The 15,559-nt window shown below is 42.3% G+C and overlaps 1 protein-coding gene across 1 annotated transcript in view; it reads left to right on the forward strand.

Moving 5' to 3' along the window:
• The window catches only part of suclg2 (succinate-CoA ligase GDP-forming subunit beta), a 108,813-nt gene extending 98,057 nt beyond the window's left edge, over positions 1–10,756 (forward strand). Inside the window, exons 10-11 of the mRNA XM_080890872.1 lie at positions 712–832; positions 9,894–10,756. Coding sequence (XP_080746998.1) covers positions 712–832; positions 9,894–10,006 — 234 coding nt within the window. The 3' untranslated portion in view covers positions 10,007–10,756. The remainder of the gene's footprint in view (positions 1–711; positions 833–9,893) is intronic.
• Positions 10,757–15,559: the final 4,803 nt, after the last annotated feature.

Below are 15,559 nucleotides of genomic sequence, written 5' to 3' on the forward strand. Positions count from 1 at the left end.
AAAACAAAGGCACTGCGCATGCGCGTTTTACTCATATTCTATCTATATTCTATATTTCATTTTCCTATCGTTGCCTAACATTATACCGGTATTACCGTGAACGGTATAATATGGCCCAGCCCTAACAGCAACAGTGGTCTGTAAGATCACAGCTGACATCTCTTTGTCCTCAGCATTGTACACACCTTTGCTGCTCTGGACCAGCAAACTGCCAAAGCTTCTGCTTGTTCAGAGGCACTCACACTCACTAATTATCAGTTAATCAAGTGCATTTAATTAGCAGGACCTGGCAGCTACTTACTCTCTTTATTCCTATAGAAGCAATAAGGGAATTCTTGGTTTTTCATGTACTGCTTTTGCATTTTAGCTCAGTTTTTGATAAAGAAATACTGACACGCAGTAATTTGTCATGTTTTGTTATCTGAGGTTGCAGTTACCTCATTTTAAGACCAGCTAAGGACCAGATTATTTCTATTTTGTCTTTATAAGTAAGACATTATCATTTAATGATATAATTGAATGTCTTATTTAGTACATGTCTGAATGAAGCCGCTAGGATTCCCAACAAGACATGCTCTGCTGTTTGTTTAAATGATGTTTCTTGCTATTGCACAAAGATGGTACAGCTGAAACTTGCCTTTATCTTATTTCATTTCACTTGCTGTTTATTGTTGGGTTAATTCTTTTTTTGTCTATTGTCTTCTTTCACAGGTTGAAGCCATCCTGGTCAACATTTTTGGGGGCATTGTTAATTGTGCCATCATTGCCAACGGCATCACCAAAGCTTGCCGAGAGCTGGAGCTCAAAGTGCCGCTGGTGGTCAGGCTGGAAGGTAAAACAGCACTTGACACTCACCAACACTGGAACACATGCACAAAAGTTTTTGTTTTGCCTCTCTGACGCTGTTAGTAAGTCATCGGCAGTTGGCACTTCCAGTTAAACCAAACAGACTGCATCATTTCTCTTAGGCACATCTAGCCTCCAGCGAAAGAATTTCACATTAATGAGCATTTAATGATTGGAGGTTAATACGCTATAACATGCAACTAGGTTCACAGCTGTGTCGCTCGTCACAGTTGTTCACCTTGACCTGGCGCATGAGTAACATCATCATCATGTAAACACAAGTTCCTTTTGTCTTGCTTTTACATATATGTGTCAGTAAGTTTTATTTTTCTTGAACTGTACCTAAAGTCTCCTTTGCTCAGGGTACAGCTGGTTCGAGTTTATATGGACTGAGAATATAGCTTGCAGTATCGTTTTATGAATATTTTCAATTTCAAAGGTACAAAGAAACTCATTCCCCACCTAGTTTTAAACTTTGGAGCCATTGTATTATTGCTGCTGTACTCTCAGGAGCATATCCATCTTCATTGTGGCCCAGTGTCCCAGAAAGAACAGCAGTGCATTTCTCATAGATGTCACATTCTGCTGCACCTGTCATTAGCAGCAGCCAGAATAACTGTAGAGACGGCACTGATTGGCTCACCTTTCACCTCTATATGCTAATAAAACCTGCTCAGCTGTGTGTGTTTGCCCGAGTGTGTGTGTGTGTGTGGGGAATGGCAGTGGTGACTCAGAGGCATAGGGCCAGTTGGTGGTTAGCTTAATTGTCAAGATCCTGCCGAGTGGTGTGTCCAGAGCACAGAGCAGGGGAGAGTGTGTGTGTGTTAGCGCTTAGCATTTCATGCTGTATGTCTGCACACATCTGCTATTTGTAGGTCAGGGCGTGTAAGCTGTTTCTAGAAGCCAACTGTGTGTCGAGGTGCTGTGCAGTAGTGAGGGCATGGTTGTTCAGAGCACGATGTAGTGTGAGAATTTTACTCTTAACTGTCATTTCCACTACTTTCCCCTAAAGTCGAATAAAAATGTCATGCAGGTATGTACATCTACCCCATGGCTGTAAAAACTTTGCGTCTGAACCAAAAATAATATTGTTGACTGGAGTTCAAACACCCCAAGTTCAAGATGCACATTTGTCTCTTTAGAATACACAACTACAGAACAAACTAGACTGGCAATCTGCACGGATCCTTAATTATCCACCACACATTTCTGATAGTAGCCATAATTCAATATGACTCTCAGACAGTCCAGAAAGTCACTTCTGTTGGATGCCGGATGGTCCAAACACGTCACCCTGACCGAGGCCTAATCCAAGCCTTAGTTGTGGGTCATTACATCCTGGGCTGCAGTCTTGTGGAGAGGATTGGCTCTGAATCAATCAGCTCAGCTTGCTAGGCTGTCTGCCGGGCATTGAAAACGGCCCAACGTTCTTCAACAGGATCAGAATGGATTAACAGGCACACTTTTAATTGGAAAGGCCCTAAAGAGCCAGGGTTGATTGCACTGGCAGAGAATTATGTGCTCCCATATGTGGGGAAGAGAGGCCATGTGGTCTAGTTCTTGATAGAGTTGTGTTAGTTGATAGAGTATGCATGAAGTGTTTGATGTGGGCTGATTGAGTTGATCTAAAACAGTCTGTAATTATCATCGCTAGCACTTAGACTCATCTGGTGAAAACTGAGCAGAGAACACGCAGACACACTGTCGTTATTGAAGGTATAGAAAGGAAGCGATACCTAAGGAGGTGCTGTACTGCCCTCTTTGGCTACAGTGTGCGCATGGTCATCCTGTGTTTCTCTGCAGGTTTGTCTGCCTCTTAAAAAACCTTTGGCATCCAAGAAAAAGGTGACTACATTCATTTAACCCTGTTCTGAGGTGTCCCCCAACTCTCTGTCAAAGAGTGGAGAATGTTCTGCTTGAGCAAGATTTGAAGGCCCTGTTTCAATGGATGAGATTTCAACATCAGTCCTGACAGCATCATTATAGCTTAACTAATTGCTGCAGCTATATGCATATCCACATACATAAATATAGAGTAATATACATTCACACACTGGTTGATTTTTGGGGGGGGGGGTTCTGTCTTTGATTTCACATATATTACACATTTTTTCATTTTTGTAGTGCTTTTTAAAAATAGCTATTAACTTACCCTCACATAGTGTAAATCTCGCTATTTGCCTCTCACAAAGAATCTGACAAGAATTGATTAAATCATGAGAATGAATGTCATGCACATTATACAAGTATGCAAATAGGGAACAGTGTTAAGATACTAAGATACTCTCTGTTAGAGTTAGCACTGATGAAAACATGAAATCTGGTGGTGCAGTAAGCTGCTCTTAAATAACAGATAATACAAAAAACTGAATAAAAAATGTAATGTGTTATGTTTGTTTTAATCATGTAGACCAGGGGTCGGCAACCTTTCTAATGGCGAGTGCCATTTAAAATTTCCTCAGAAGTCAGTGTGCCATATGATTGCATTAGCAATAAATTTAATAACGCTCTATATGAACAGTTACACAATATATAGACCCACTTTATAGAATTATATTTGTTTACAGATTTTGGCAGCTATCAGTGAATAGTTATCAGATATTTTGAAACAAAAAAAAAGAAAAAGACACTTTTTATCCATAACAGCACATGAACTGTACAACAGAAAATACAAATGCTATTTATGGTCTCCTCACAACAATGATAAGAAAAATAAACTAAGCCAATGTGGCATGTCTGTTAATACAGAGACACACATGTTAATGTGATCTCTGGTCTCCCACTCAGAGACACAGGTCTTCGAGTGTCCAGCATTCAGACGGCTACCTGAGGACTAATGTGAGAGGAAATCTGCGCACACAGATATGTACAGCCAAATACTGTCAATAAGGCCTCTGCAATGTTCTGAAGACAGTTAAACTTCTCAGGTAGTGATGTCCAGCAGGTGAAAATGCAAGCTCCATGAACACGCACAGCTGTGGATTCCAGCTACGTCGATGTCGCATTAACTGGCATCAACTCAGCCAGTTAATGTGAGACAAATCCAGCTGCTCATTAAAGATTTCTGGTTTGATCAGAAAAGAAAACATTGGTCCAAACACCTGAGAGCACCACTGGTGTGGCCATTTATTTTTTGATGCATCTTCTCAGATTAATTCACTGCGTGTCGTGTCCACGGCTGGACTGGGACAAAAAATCAGCCCGGGCATTTTGACTACAGACCGGCCCACCAGGTATTAAAGCCATAAAGCCTTTGAATGAAAACAAACGCTGTTGTGACAGTGATGTACAGTCTTGTTGGTATATGCATGATTTCTGTAAATTTTACATCAGATAAAAACTGTGGTTGTAAGCTTCAGATAATTATTTAATAACAGCCAGACATTTTAAATGAGAATAAGAAAGTAAAGTATTTCCTTGTGCCCCCCTTTCCCTCTTAATGCCCTACCTGGGCCCCTGGCAAAACTTTGGTAGATCCGCCCCTGCACAGTTACCAGCTGTAAGCTATGTAGAAAAGGATCCTGGTGTTATTTGTCTCTCAGAAACAGTTCATAACTTCCCTTCAACTCATTCATGTCACCTAAAAGGTAAACCTGTTTCTCCATCACCTGTTCAGCTCTGATGATTCAGTAAGGACATCTCCTGGTTTCATCTTCATGTTTCCCTCTCACCAGATATACAAACCGATATCATGACCAGCAGCTTTACAGCTGTGGCTCCAGCAAACATCAGCTGATACTAGAAATTAATATTAAATAAATTCTAACAACAGCTGATCAAGCTTAAACATGCTGCTGTTGTTTAGCGCGAAATCCGCTGGTTTCTTCTTTCTGGCGCAAAGTGGAAGATAAACAAACAAGAGAGGAAAGCCGATCAGCTGATCATTGATCAGTTTCATGATTGAAGTAGAAACAGGAGAGGGAGGGGGAGAGAATGAGAGAAGAAGAGGCAGCTGTGCAGCAAAGACACAGAATAACTCCAGCTTTGTGTCTTTTTTTCCCCATTCTAGCTGAAGTACGGGACAAACTGCGTCCCCTCTCAGCTCAATACGAAACATGTAATATTTTCTCTGAATGAGGGACCATTCCATTTTTTAAGGAGCCGTTGGCAACTCTAATAACTAACCTTATGAATAAAATAAAGTTCACTTTAGTTCAGTAACATCATAGCACCCACCCAGCTGTATATAAACTCCGTCATGCTAGCTCACGCAGTACGAGTTATTGTAACTGACTGTAAAAAGTCAGCACAACGAAAATAAACTCCACCTAAACTTGGTTTATATCTGACCCAGACAGACTGCAGGTCATAACTTCATACCTGAAGTTCAGTTCACCTGACACTCGGACCGGCGGCCGCCTCGGGTCCCTCCTCCTCCTGCCTCCCCTTTCTCTCATCCACCTGTTGGCCTCCACCACTTGCTAATGTTACTGAATCTGTGGAAGCTACGCCATAGCCACCACCAAACAACTGAGTTATTTTTACACACCGGCCACATCTGGCCAATCCAACACCTTTCATTGTTTATACCGTTACAAAAAATAAAAAATCATCGGGTCCCGAGCAAATGCCCGGTATGCCCAATGGCCAGTCCAGCTATGGTCGTGCTATCAGTTAACCCTTCGCGTCCCAACCGTGGCACGCGTGCCCAGGGTTGCCGACCCCTGATGTAGACTGTCTGGTTGGGGCTGGGTTAAGAGTTGAGTGAGTATGACAACATGCAGTCAGTTAAATAGTTTTCTTTTGGGGGGAGGGTGTATACATCAGCTGCCTGTGGTTCATCTGGCTGGTCTTGAGGCAGAGCGCCCTTCTTTGTTTTAAACTGCTTTTACTAAGTGAGTTACTGGACTGTAGCATTGTGACATTTATGCAGATTCCCAACACAAAAAGTTAATGATACAGATTATAATGTATGTTAGGACAGTGGCACGAAACAAAAACAGACTAAAATGTTAACTTTTGGTTTGCCATGAGATTTCCTGACAACTGCAATGACATACATACAGTTTACATACATAATTATTTGCTTTATTTGTACTGAGCTTGTGTCTAATTTAAATAAATAAGTCCTCTAAGAACTTCTTTCACAGCGTACCCCAGTATCTTCAGACAGCTGACAGATGGTGGGAATTATGTTAGTGTGACACATCAAAAGCTCTCATTGACAGCCAGGAGATTATTACGTGGGGAACTAATCACTTTCTAGTGTGAAGCAAACCATAACTCACCAGCAGTGCAGACAAGCCACCAACTCAGGAAACCTGAAAAAAACTGTCAGTGGACAGTCTTGCAGAAGCTGCCCGTCTAATTGCCACGTATTAATGACAATTGTAATATTTAAAAGGGAAAAGAAATATCCAGACACACACAGCCTTACACTGACAATCACTCAGTCACCACATGATTAATTAACCGGTTGGCTTGACTGTGAGAGAAGGTGAAGGGGTTTCCATTTTTTGTTGTGGCAAAGATTTTACCAACAGCAGGCGAAAGAGTTCATTTATCAAGCTCTACATCTTTTTGTTTCCCTTATCTTCTCCTGCTAAGGAAACAGTCTTTATCGTGTCCTTGACACATAAGGAACCTTTACAACTTCAGACTTCCTTTGTATGTGTGACTCTACGGCAACGTGTCCTTCTCTCAGATGACAGCAACGCTAAGCACAGCTTGTTAGGACAAAGCTGCTCACAAATGTAGGATTTGCAGCATCAAGAAAGCTCCTCCAGCACAAGTCTTTGGCACAGCCCCAACCCTTATTATCCCACTGAAGCCTAGTGGCCTGTAAGTCACACGTTAAGGCGTCATTTTTCACAGTAGTCACAGGTACGCTAGTTAATTGCCACATAAATGTGAAAATATTGTGTTGTGATGCTTGCCACCTGCTGAATGCTCTTATGTTGTTTTCTTTGTTAAATGCTGAATCTAATTTAAAATCCTTCTCTTCATGTACAAGGTCTAGAATAATCAGGTCCCATCTTATATTAAAGACCTCACAGTACCACTTTGCCCCATTAGAGCACTTTAGTCTCAGACTGCGGGTTTATTTGCAGTTTCTAGGATATTTACAAGCAGAATGGGAGGCAGAGTCTTCAGTTTTCAGGCCTCTCTTCTGTGGAATCAGCTCCCAGTTTGGGTTATGGAGACAGACAGCCTCTAGTGTTAAGTTTAGGCTTAAAACTTTCCCTTTTGATCAAACATATAGGGAGGACTGGATCAGGTGACCCTGAATCCTCCTTAAGTTACTCTGCAATAGGCCTAGGCTGCTGGGAGATTCCCATGATCACTCGTCTCCTTTCATAAGTAGTGTTCATAAGCTACTCTGTATTTAGTCATTAGTTATTATTAATCCCAGGCTCTCCTCCGAACTCATTGGTGTGGTCTTTCTCCCCTTAGCCCAACCTAGTCATGGCAGATGGCTGCCCCTCCCTGAGCCTGGTTCTGCTGGAAGTTTCTTCCTGTTAAAAGGGAGTTTTTCCTTCCCACTGTCACAACCTTCTTCCTCTAAGGGGTTGTCTAGCTGTTGGGGTTTTCTCTGTATTACTCTTTAAATTACATTATAAAGCGCCTGGAGGCCACTGTGGTTATGATTTGGTGCTATATAAATAAAGTTGAATTGAACCTAATTAAATTCGGGGGGTTTTGTCGGTTTTTGATTGGATTGAGCACTTTTGAAAAGTGAATTAAAGTTTGATTGAATTTTCAGGAGTTGATTGTTAATAAAGAAAAAAGTTCAGACTAGCAAGTTAGTGTTCTGTGACATTTCTCAGTAATTAACAGGTCAGTTGGACTAATGATCGAGGTCTGGAGAATACGTGTTGTGATGAATTTCTGCAGAAATCTATATTTTTGCCTTCTCTAATGTTCATTTCTTATATTTAATCATATAGATTTAAAACAATCATCTTGCTTTGGTTATTTGTGCATGCTGACTGTGTGCGTTGATGCCCTCTCCAGACTGTGAGTAGGTCTCTGGCAGCACCTAGTGGCTGCAGGTGAACACACATATCCCCATTCTCCAGTTATACCCTACACTCACACACATATACTCCACACATGCCTTAGTAATTCTGTATCCAGCTGAGCTCAGCCCTTGCTGATGCTGCTGGCGTGAGCTATCAGTGCTCCCTACTGCTCACAGTGGAACTGCAGTCAGCTCTCACCCATACTTGTGCAGAAAAAGACTCCCACAAATGCACGACTCCAACACGACGTGTGATTCTTCCACCACACATGTCCTGAGTAACACACAGATGCTGCACAATCTAAATAATACACTGAATACTCCTGCTGGTCATGAATATGTATCAGCTTGGGGAGAAAAAAATGCATGTTTACTTTTTGTTCCTGTATACACTTTCCATAGGCATATTTGTCTTTCAGAATACCTGCTGCATTATGTATTTGCTGGGGGCCCATATGGCTGCTTCCACTTTCGTCAGTTTTATCTTGTGCCGTTTGAACTTTGTTGTGCTGCAGCTTTGTTTTAATCTTGTGACAGATAAACCTGTCAGTACACAAGCATAGATCCATCAATCTCAGTGAAGTTTGCGGATTAGCCTGTTGAATGTAAAGCATACAGTACTGCACCGCTCTTCTCGCTGCGTGTCCGAATCGAGACGCACACAGTCGCACGGAGAATATCCGCTGTTTGATGTGAAAACGACTTGAGACATCCGATCCCCTGTTTATGCAGCAGAGCAAGAGCTCTTTCTGCTCTTATTCTAATTAATTGCATTGCCGAATTGATTGTTTGGAGTGCGAGCCTGCAGAAATGTGTTTGGAATGACTTATTATACGGCTGGACAAAAGAGATGAAATATTAGGCGTTAAGTGGCAGTGGTAATAGAATTCCTCATGAAAGGTCTATTGATCAGGGTGGCCCGGCCTCCGGAGAATTCACATATCATGCAGTCTTAATTACACGGCAGCCACGAGAGCGAAGGTCAACCTGTGAGCGTCTGAGCATGCACAAACACTCGCACATCGACTCGTTTAACACCCGAGCGAATACAGGGAGACACTAATATACAGAGAATCTCAACACACCCTTTGTCCATATACAGCAAACGTAACGTGTAAAGTCACAATAAAGTGTTTTTCCAGAACCTTTTTTAGAGACTTTTTCAAATGTTGTTTGTTTGAATTTGAAGTAAGAAAAGATCAGACAGGAGTGATCGTCAGTTGAAGTGTTCAGTATGGACACAGAGAGGTGCGTCCACTCAAAATGTAATGAATGAGATCTGAAATCTGATTAAGAAAAACAAACAAATGCAAGTAGTTCGGGGGGAAAAAAAGATAATTAAATGTTTCAGCAGCGTGCTGAGTCTTTGATGGCACATCAGACAGATTCAGTTTTTGTTCTTCATGTGTCGAATCAGTAAATGCCACATAAACAGCTGGCTTTTGTTGTTTTTAGCTGCAAGGGGCCAATTTTGCTTCATTTGACCTTTTGCTCTGCTGCCCCACCAGCACCACCACCTCGTTCACTCCCTCTCTCTTGCTCTCATCCACTCCCCTTCCTGCGTCCCTCCGTCCGCTGAGGCGCCCCCTGCCCTGTGTTGTGACAGGCTTGTCAGGCTTGCATTTGGCCGAGCGGTGTGCAGTGCTGGGAGGCAGCCAGCTCAGTGCGTAGAGCCTCGGGGTTGCACAGAGTATCTCCGAGTGTCTTCCTCTTTCTCTCTCTCTGGTTGGTTGTGGGCCTACTGGGGGCACAGGCATCACCGTATCACCCAGCACCTGCTACCCCTGACCTCACTACAGCCGGGGGAGCTGACACACACACACGCGCGCACACAAATTGCCCTTTTGCCCGTTGTTCACACTCTACGACGTTCGGATCAGCAGTTGCATGTGCCACCATTGACCCATGACTCCATCTGTCTGTGTGGATTGATTCCTCCAGAGGAACTCTTCGTCTTTCACACAGTGTGGTTTTTAACATCCGTGCAGATGGCAGATCAGGTTCACCCTTGTTTAGCCATTTTTGTAATGTTGGTTGTCGCCTGTTGTAACACTGTTTTTCTTCCCTTTTTTTTGCCCCTTTTCAGGGACCAACGTCCACGAGGCTAAAAGGATTCTGACCGAGAGCGGCCTGCCCATCTTGGCAGCAGATGACCTGGATGATGCCGCCAAGAAAGCGGTGGCAGCCATCAAGAAATAGAGAATCCTGCAGGACGTCTCATTCCAGCCTCAGCACAGCACCATCAGCCTTTTCTTCCACATGCAGACCTCCAAAACCTTGAGCCTTTGTGTGCATTTCTCACTTTAAATGCCAACTGAGATCCAGATCACGAGCACTTACAGGATTCTGCCATTACACTGGTTTCCTCTCTGCAGATCAGATCAGCTGCAGTTTCTTTAATCATTAAAATGTGCATTAGTTAGGAAGAACCACTGACATATTCAGGCTAACATATTGAAAGGACACCCAACACTTTGTCCATTCCATTAGCTTTCTTGTCTTTATTTTTCAGCAAAATATGAAGTGGGAAAGACATTTTCCATCTTCACATCCCATCCACTGAGTTGTTGCCATGTTATCGCACACCATTCATAAGCTGTGATATCATTCAGTGGTACTTGCTGAAACCGAGATGAATGGAAGCTGTAAACACTTTCTTACTTCGTCCACGTTGGTTACCAAGCCTGGTCTGCGTTTCAAATGAAGTAGATGGCGTACTCACTCTGAATTTGTGCATCATGTCTTATTTATAAAGTGCTACTATGAGACGTCCATTATCTGCTCTAATCCTGTGCCTGTCCAGTGAAAGCTAATGAGGCATCACAGGTGTCGAGAAAATGAATAATTAAAAACAAAGAATTGTACTTTTTTATAATCATGAATGGATGTTGACAGGATGTCTGAAATACAATGAGAAAATGCAATTTGTGACATTAAACAAAAAATGTTTTAAAAACTACACTTTAGTGTGTTGAATTTGTCCGGCCCATATCGGAGTATCCTGATGGAGGAAAAACTGGCAGAAGGTGGAAAGTAAGGCGGAAAAAGAAATTCTGCTGAATTTCCCGGGTATTTCTGAAGGAAGCACACTCCCAGAATAAATGTGATGTCAGTGAGGAGAGCAGATCCTCAGCAGTTTGCAGTTTTCTTAACACTATTGACTGCATGAGCACATATTTTGCAAATGTTTTTCCAAGTAAATCAAGCTGCTTCTTCAATGGGCAAGTATTTTTTTTTTTTTTTTCCAACAAGGGAAAAAGAGACTTGGATGTAATTTATAGTGAAAAGTTTTAATATAAGCAGTTTTTTTTTCATTCTTGTAATAGATCTCCCTTTTTCTTTTCAGGAGGATGACACAGATGTAGACATCTCAAAAACTCATGTATCAAATATGACACAGAAGGGATTAAGGGGTTAAGCGATCCAGAGGCCAAAGCTCATCTTTGTGTTGAAGGGTCAGTTGTCTAAAGATATTTAGTTTCTTAAGATTTCTACCATATATTTTCAGGTCTTCTTTCTTAAATGTTTAGAATTTTACGTTTAGAACGTATAAATGTTACGTTTATTATTTTTCCATTCTTCAGTAGTTCAATAAATCAGGATTTTGACAGAGCTCAGAAACTGTTTGTTACAGATTCCATGGTAACTGTAAAACTAAAGTCACTAGAAACGCCCTCATGTGTATCCAAAAATATAGTCTACATGATATCATTTAAATCTTTTTTTGTTTCTTTGCCATTTTCTTTTTGAACAACCCTGCCTTCTTTCTTGCTTTTCGTCTGCACATCAGTGTACACGTACACTTAAACTCCTCAAATCATCCACCTGCAGTCTTCTAATGAAATTCAAGTGTACGTCGTCCCAGGAGAGACTTGAAAAGAGTGATTGTCCTTCATAGGGCCCGTGTGAGCGCTACAGAAAGTTGACTGAGACCTCTTCCTGTCAGACACACTGACTGTGTGATGGATTATCTGTCAGGCAATCTGAGAGGGCTCACAGGATCGACTGCCACCTCCAGGAAAGACGCACGCAGAGAGCACTTTTCTCGTCCTGCCTGCAGAAGAACACCAAGTGTGACTCAAACTGAAGCTTTTCTCTACAGCGCTTTTTTTTTTCTTGGGCAAAGTCAGGAGGACTCCTGAAGGGCCTCTTGGAAACTGCTGCCATAGCTACACGTCTTTGTGACATGTTTATTGACAGGCTATATTTAGAAACAAAAAAAAGATGTTGCCTAACTACTGAAATTTCTTTTCACTGTATTAATTCTTAGCATCCCTATCGCTGAGAGTCATCTCACAGCACAAACTCGGAGCTCTGAGGCTCTGTGCTGCATCGTGCCAGCCAGCCAAGCCGTAAAAATGGGCTGAAGGGTTCAATAATTGCCTTATTTCATGCTCTTCCCTCCGTGTGTCAGAAATATCCCCGCTGATGGATTGGACGGAGGAATTTAAGGCTTGTTAAAGCGGGCTTCTTGAGCCCTGATATTGTTTAATTCAGTGTCAAGCTGGAGGTCACAACAGAATGTGCACACTGATTTACTGGGCAAAATTAGTGCCGCTCCTTCATATAAATATAGATGAGGGGGGAAAGAAGCTTTGGAGGTCAGTCTGACGACTTCTATCATGTAGCCCGCTGCTTTTAACTCTGCTAATACCTCCGGAGGTGGGAGACACGGGGGTGTTGTTGTAAATGACCCTTTGGATGGGCTGCTCCTTTAATTAAGCTGAATTATTATGCCGCGGGAGTTTTATTTTCCCGCTCTCGGTGGCTGGCTTTATTTGCCTCTGTAATTGTCCAGTTTGCTTTCTCAAAACAGGGCAGGTTTGTTATGTGCTTTCTGATGTCAGGATGGTAATTGCCACTTTACCGAAGCTGCTTTCAGTGTTTAAGCGTGTTGGGGGAAAAGCGTCCACTCGTGAAAAGCGTTCTTTCAGACAACCGGGTCAAGGCCGTCTCTGAGGAAGTATTGGATATTTATTGAGTAATTTGGAAGCGGCAACTATGAACATATTAGTTCATAAAAAAGCAATAGTGGGATGAATTGCCTCCGGCTATTGTACTTCATTTTTCAGGGACAAGGGGTTGCTCAATATTTACAATTTTCTGCCTGTGAATCTGTCGACCAAGCGGTGGATAGATGAGGACAATGAGCCTGTGTGTGTGTGTGTGTGTGTGTGTGTGTGTGTGTCAATTGATTGTTATATCAGTTCCTGTAAGCGCTGTGAACACATGTTTATGCATGAGCTCTAAAAACCGCCAAGGTAGCTCTGCTCTGTGGGATCATACACAAACATTGTTTTCCTTTTCTCGGTCATGGAAATGCCAAGTGAGATGGAAGGTCGGGCCTCGCCCTCTCCACGGCCATTATTGTCTTACCAAAACCCTGAAATCATAAAAAAATAGCTGTCGACAGATTTTATGGAGCAAAAGCAATACAGCGAGGTAAAAACGTCAAGTGAAGGAGGAGCCTTGGCTGGTAGCAGCGTGCTTTGTTACAGCGCCGCTGTAGAAGTCCTCAGATTTGGCCTTGGCTCACAGATGAGCAGAAAAATCCATTTCCCCTCTCTCCAAACTGTTGTTAGAATCGATTTAAATTACCTTGGCTGTCTCGAGAAATTGAGCGAAGAGGAGGCAGATTTAAAAAGTTGCAATAAGCAACACTCCTCTTTCCATGACAATCTCTTGTTTTCAGCCTGTCTCCCAGCTGCTTCCACAATCAATACAATTTCTGCATCTCTTTCAGTTTCCAAAGTTTAAACACGCAAGATAATTTTTTGGGGGGATGTTTCCTGTTGATTTGGACCAAAGCATTTTAAACTTCCTTTCCATCCATCAAACACCAATTTGCTCCCTCAGTTTTTTGTCATCTGACCCTCTAACCTGATTTATAATAGTTTTGCTTAAAACCTACTGCCCTCTGTCTTTGTTGACTTTCTCCTTTGGTTCCCTTTTCTTTTTTTACATTTCTAATCAACCTTATTACTTCCAGGTAGTGCAGTGGGGCCGTGGTTAGCACTGTTCCCACACAGCAAGAAAGTCCTGGGTTCAAAGTCTAGGCCGGGGCCTTTCTGTGTGGGTTCTCTCTGGGCGCTCCAGCTTCCCTCCAGTCCAAAGACGTACTTGAGGTTAGGTTAATATGAGATTTTAAATTGTCTGTAGGTGATCATTACTTCTCTCCCTTCTTCTTTGTTTATCTATTCAGGCTTTGTCCTCTCTAATTTTTCCTTCATTCTTACTCCTCCCATCTTCATCTATTGTTTTTTGTTTTGCTTTGTTCTCCATCCAGAGGTATGTCATCCTCTTTACGTCAGGTCAGGATGGGCATATGACATGAAATTCTGCTTGTGGTTGAACCCTAAGTTCTGATGTAGGGGAGCAGTGGGGGGAAATTACGTAATTAGAAATACACTCCCTGGAATCACACGGGTGCTCTGATAGACTGAGCTCTGGTAACTGTGGAGGCCATTTGAGTTCAGTGAAGTCATTGCACTGTTCAAGACATCAGTTTGAAATGATTTGAGTTTTGTGACTCAATGTGTTATCCTGCTAGAAGGATTGACATGGTCAGTAATAATGCTCAGGTAGGCTGTGGCATTTAAGCAATGTTCAGTTGCTACTAAAAGGCCCAAAATGAGTCAAGAAAATAACCCACACACAATTACACCATCACCAATGGCCTGAAAGATGAGAATATTAAAAGAAGCATGTGTGCAGGCGGGACCGTGTGGTGAATAACTGTGTCCAAGGCATCAGCTGCAAGCACAGTCAGGCTGCTGCACATGAAAACTGAACTCGCTTGACAGTATTTTGTATTTTACTGCCTACAAAATTGAATTAGTTATTAGCTGAAGTTAGTGCAAAAAACGGTTCCAGGTGGTTCTACCTCAGCACCTTCACTCTTCCATCCTTCCCTCTACATTTCAAAAACATATGAAATCCCTTCCAAACCATTTTTGCACATGCTTTAAACTGCAGTCCTGATCAGAGTTGCAAAGATGCACTCAGTCTGGAAACTCTGGCATCTCAAATGAGACTTCAAAGTGTTTTCTGTGTCGCTCGCAGTGCAGCATACAGTGATCAGATCAAATCAATAGTGCTGAGCAGAATCCATGAGTGCCATGAAGGACAGCATGGAGAACAACGGTGGGTTAACAGATGTCCAAATACATTATTTTGTAGCACTTTGAGGTGAGATGTCAATACAGGAAAAGCTAGAAGGAAAGCCACATCACCATCATACCTACGTGCTGACTGATGGCTTAACAAGGTCCTCAAAGCTTCTGTAATTACAGAGTGCAATACAAACAGCAGGAACAGACAAAGGGAGGCAGGGTACATAAACTACATAAACGCTGCATAAACCTGCTTTCTTTTTCTCATCTCTATTCTGACTTATAAACCTTCCCCTCAACGCATCCTCATTTTTTGGTAAGCGTCCTACGTCATCAACAAGCCAGCATCAAGTGTGTCAGTGTGGAAAAGAAATCTACTCCTGCAGTGGGTGTAGTTAAAAGCTCATTTAGTTGACCTCTGAAAAAGCTTCCACCGCTTAATTAAAACGGAGGCAACAGTTTCAGATTGCTCCCAAGTTATCCTGGTGGAGCGCTCAGCAGGTGTTCACCTGACACTCTCAGGCGCTCAGTTTTCCCACAATGCCATGCTTTGAGGCCGTTCTTTACTGCACTTCTTGCATTTTCCTTATCTTTCTTCATATGGCTGAAGGTGTGTATGCTGATGAACATTAAGTACACA

The sequence above is a fragment of the Rhamphochromis sp. 'chilingali' genome, assembly GCF_963969265.1.
Source record: "Rhamphochromis sp. 'chilingali' genome assembly, chromosome: 9".
NCBI classification, from domain to species: Eukaryota; Metazoa; Chordata; class Actinopteri; order Cichliformes; family Cichlidae; genus Rhamphochromis; species Rhamphochromis sp. 'chilingali'.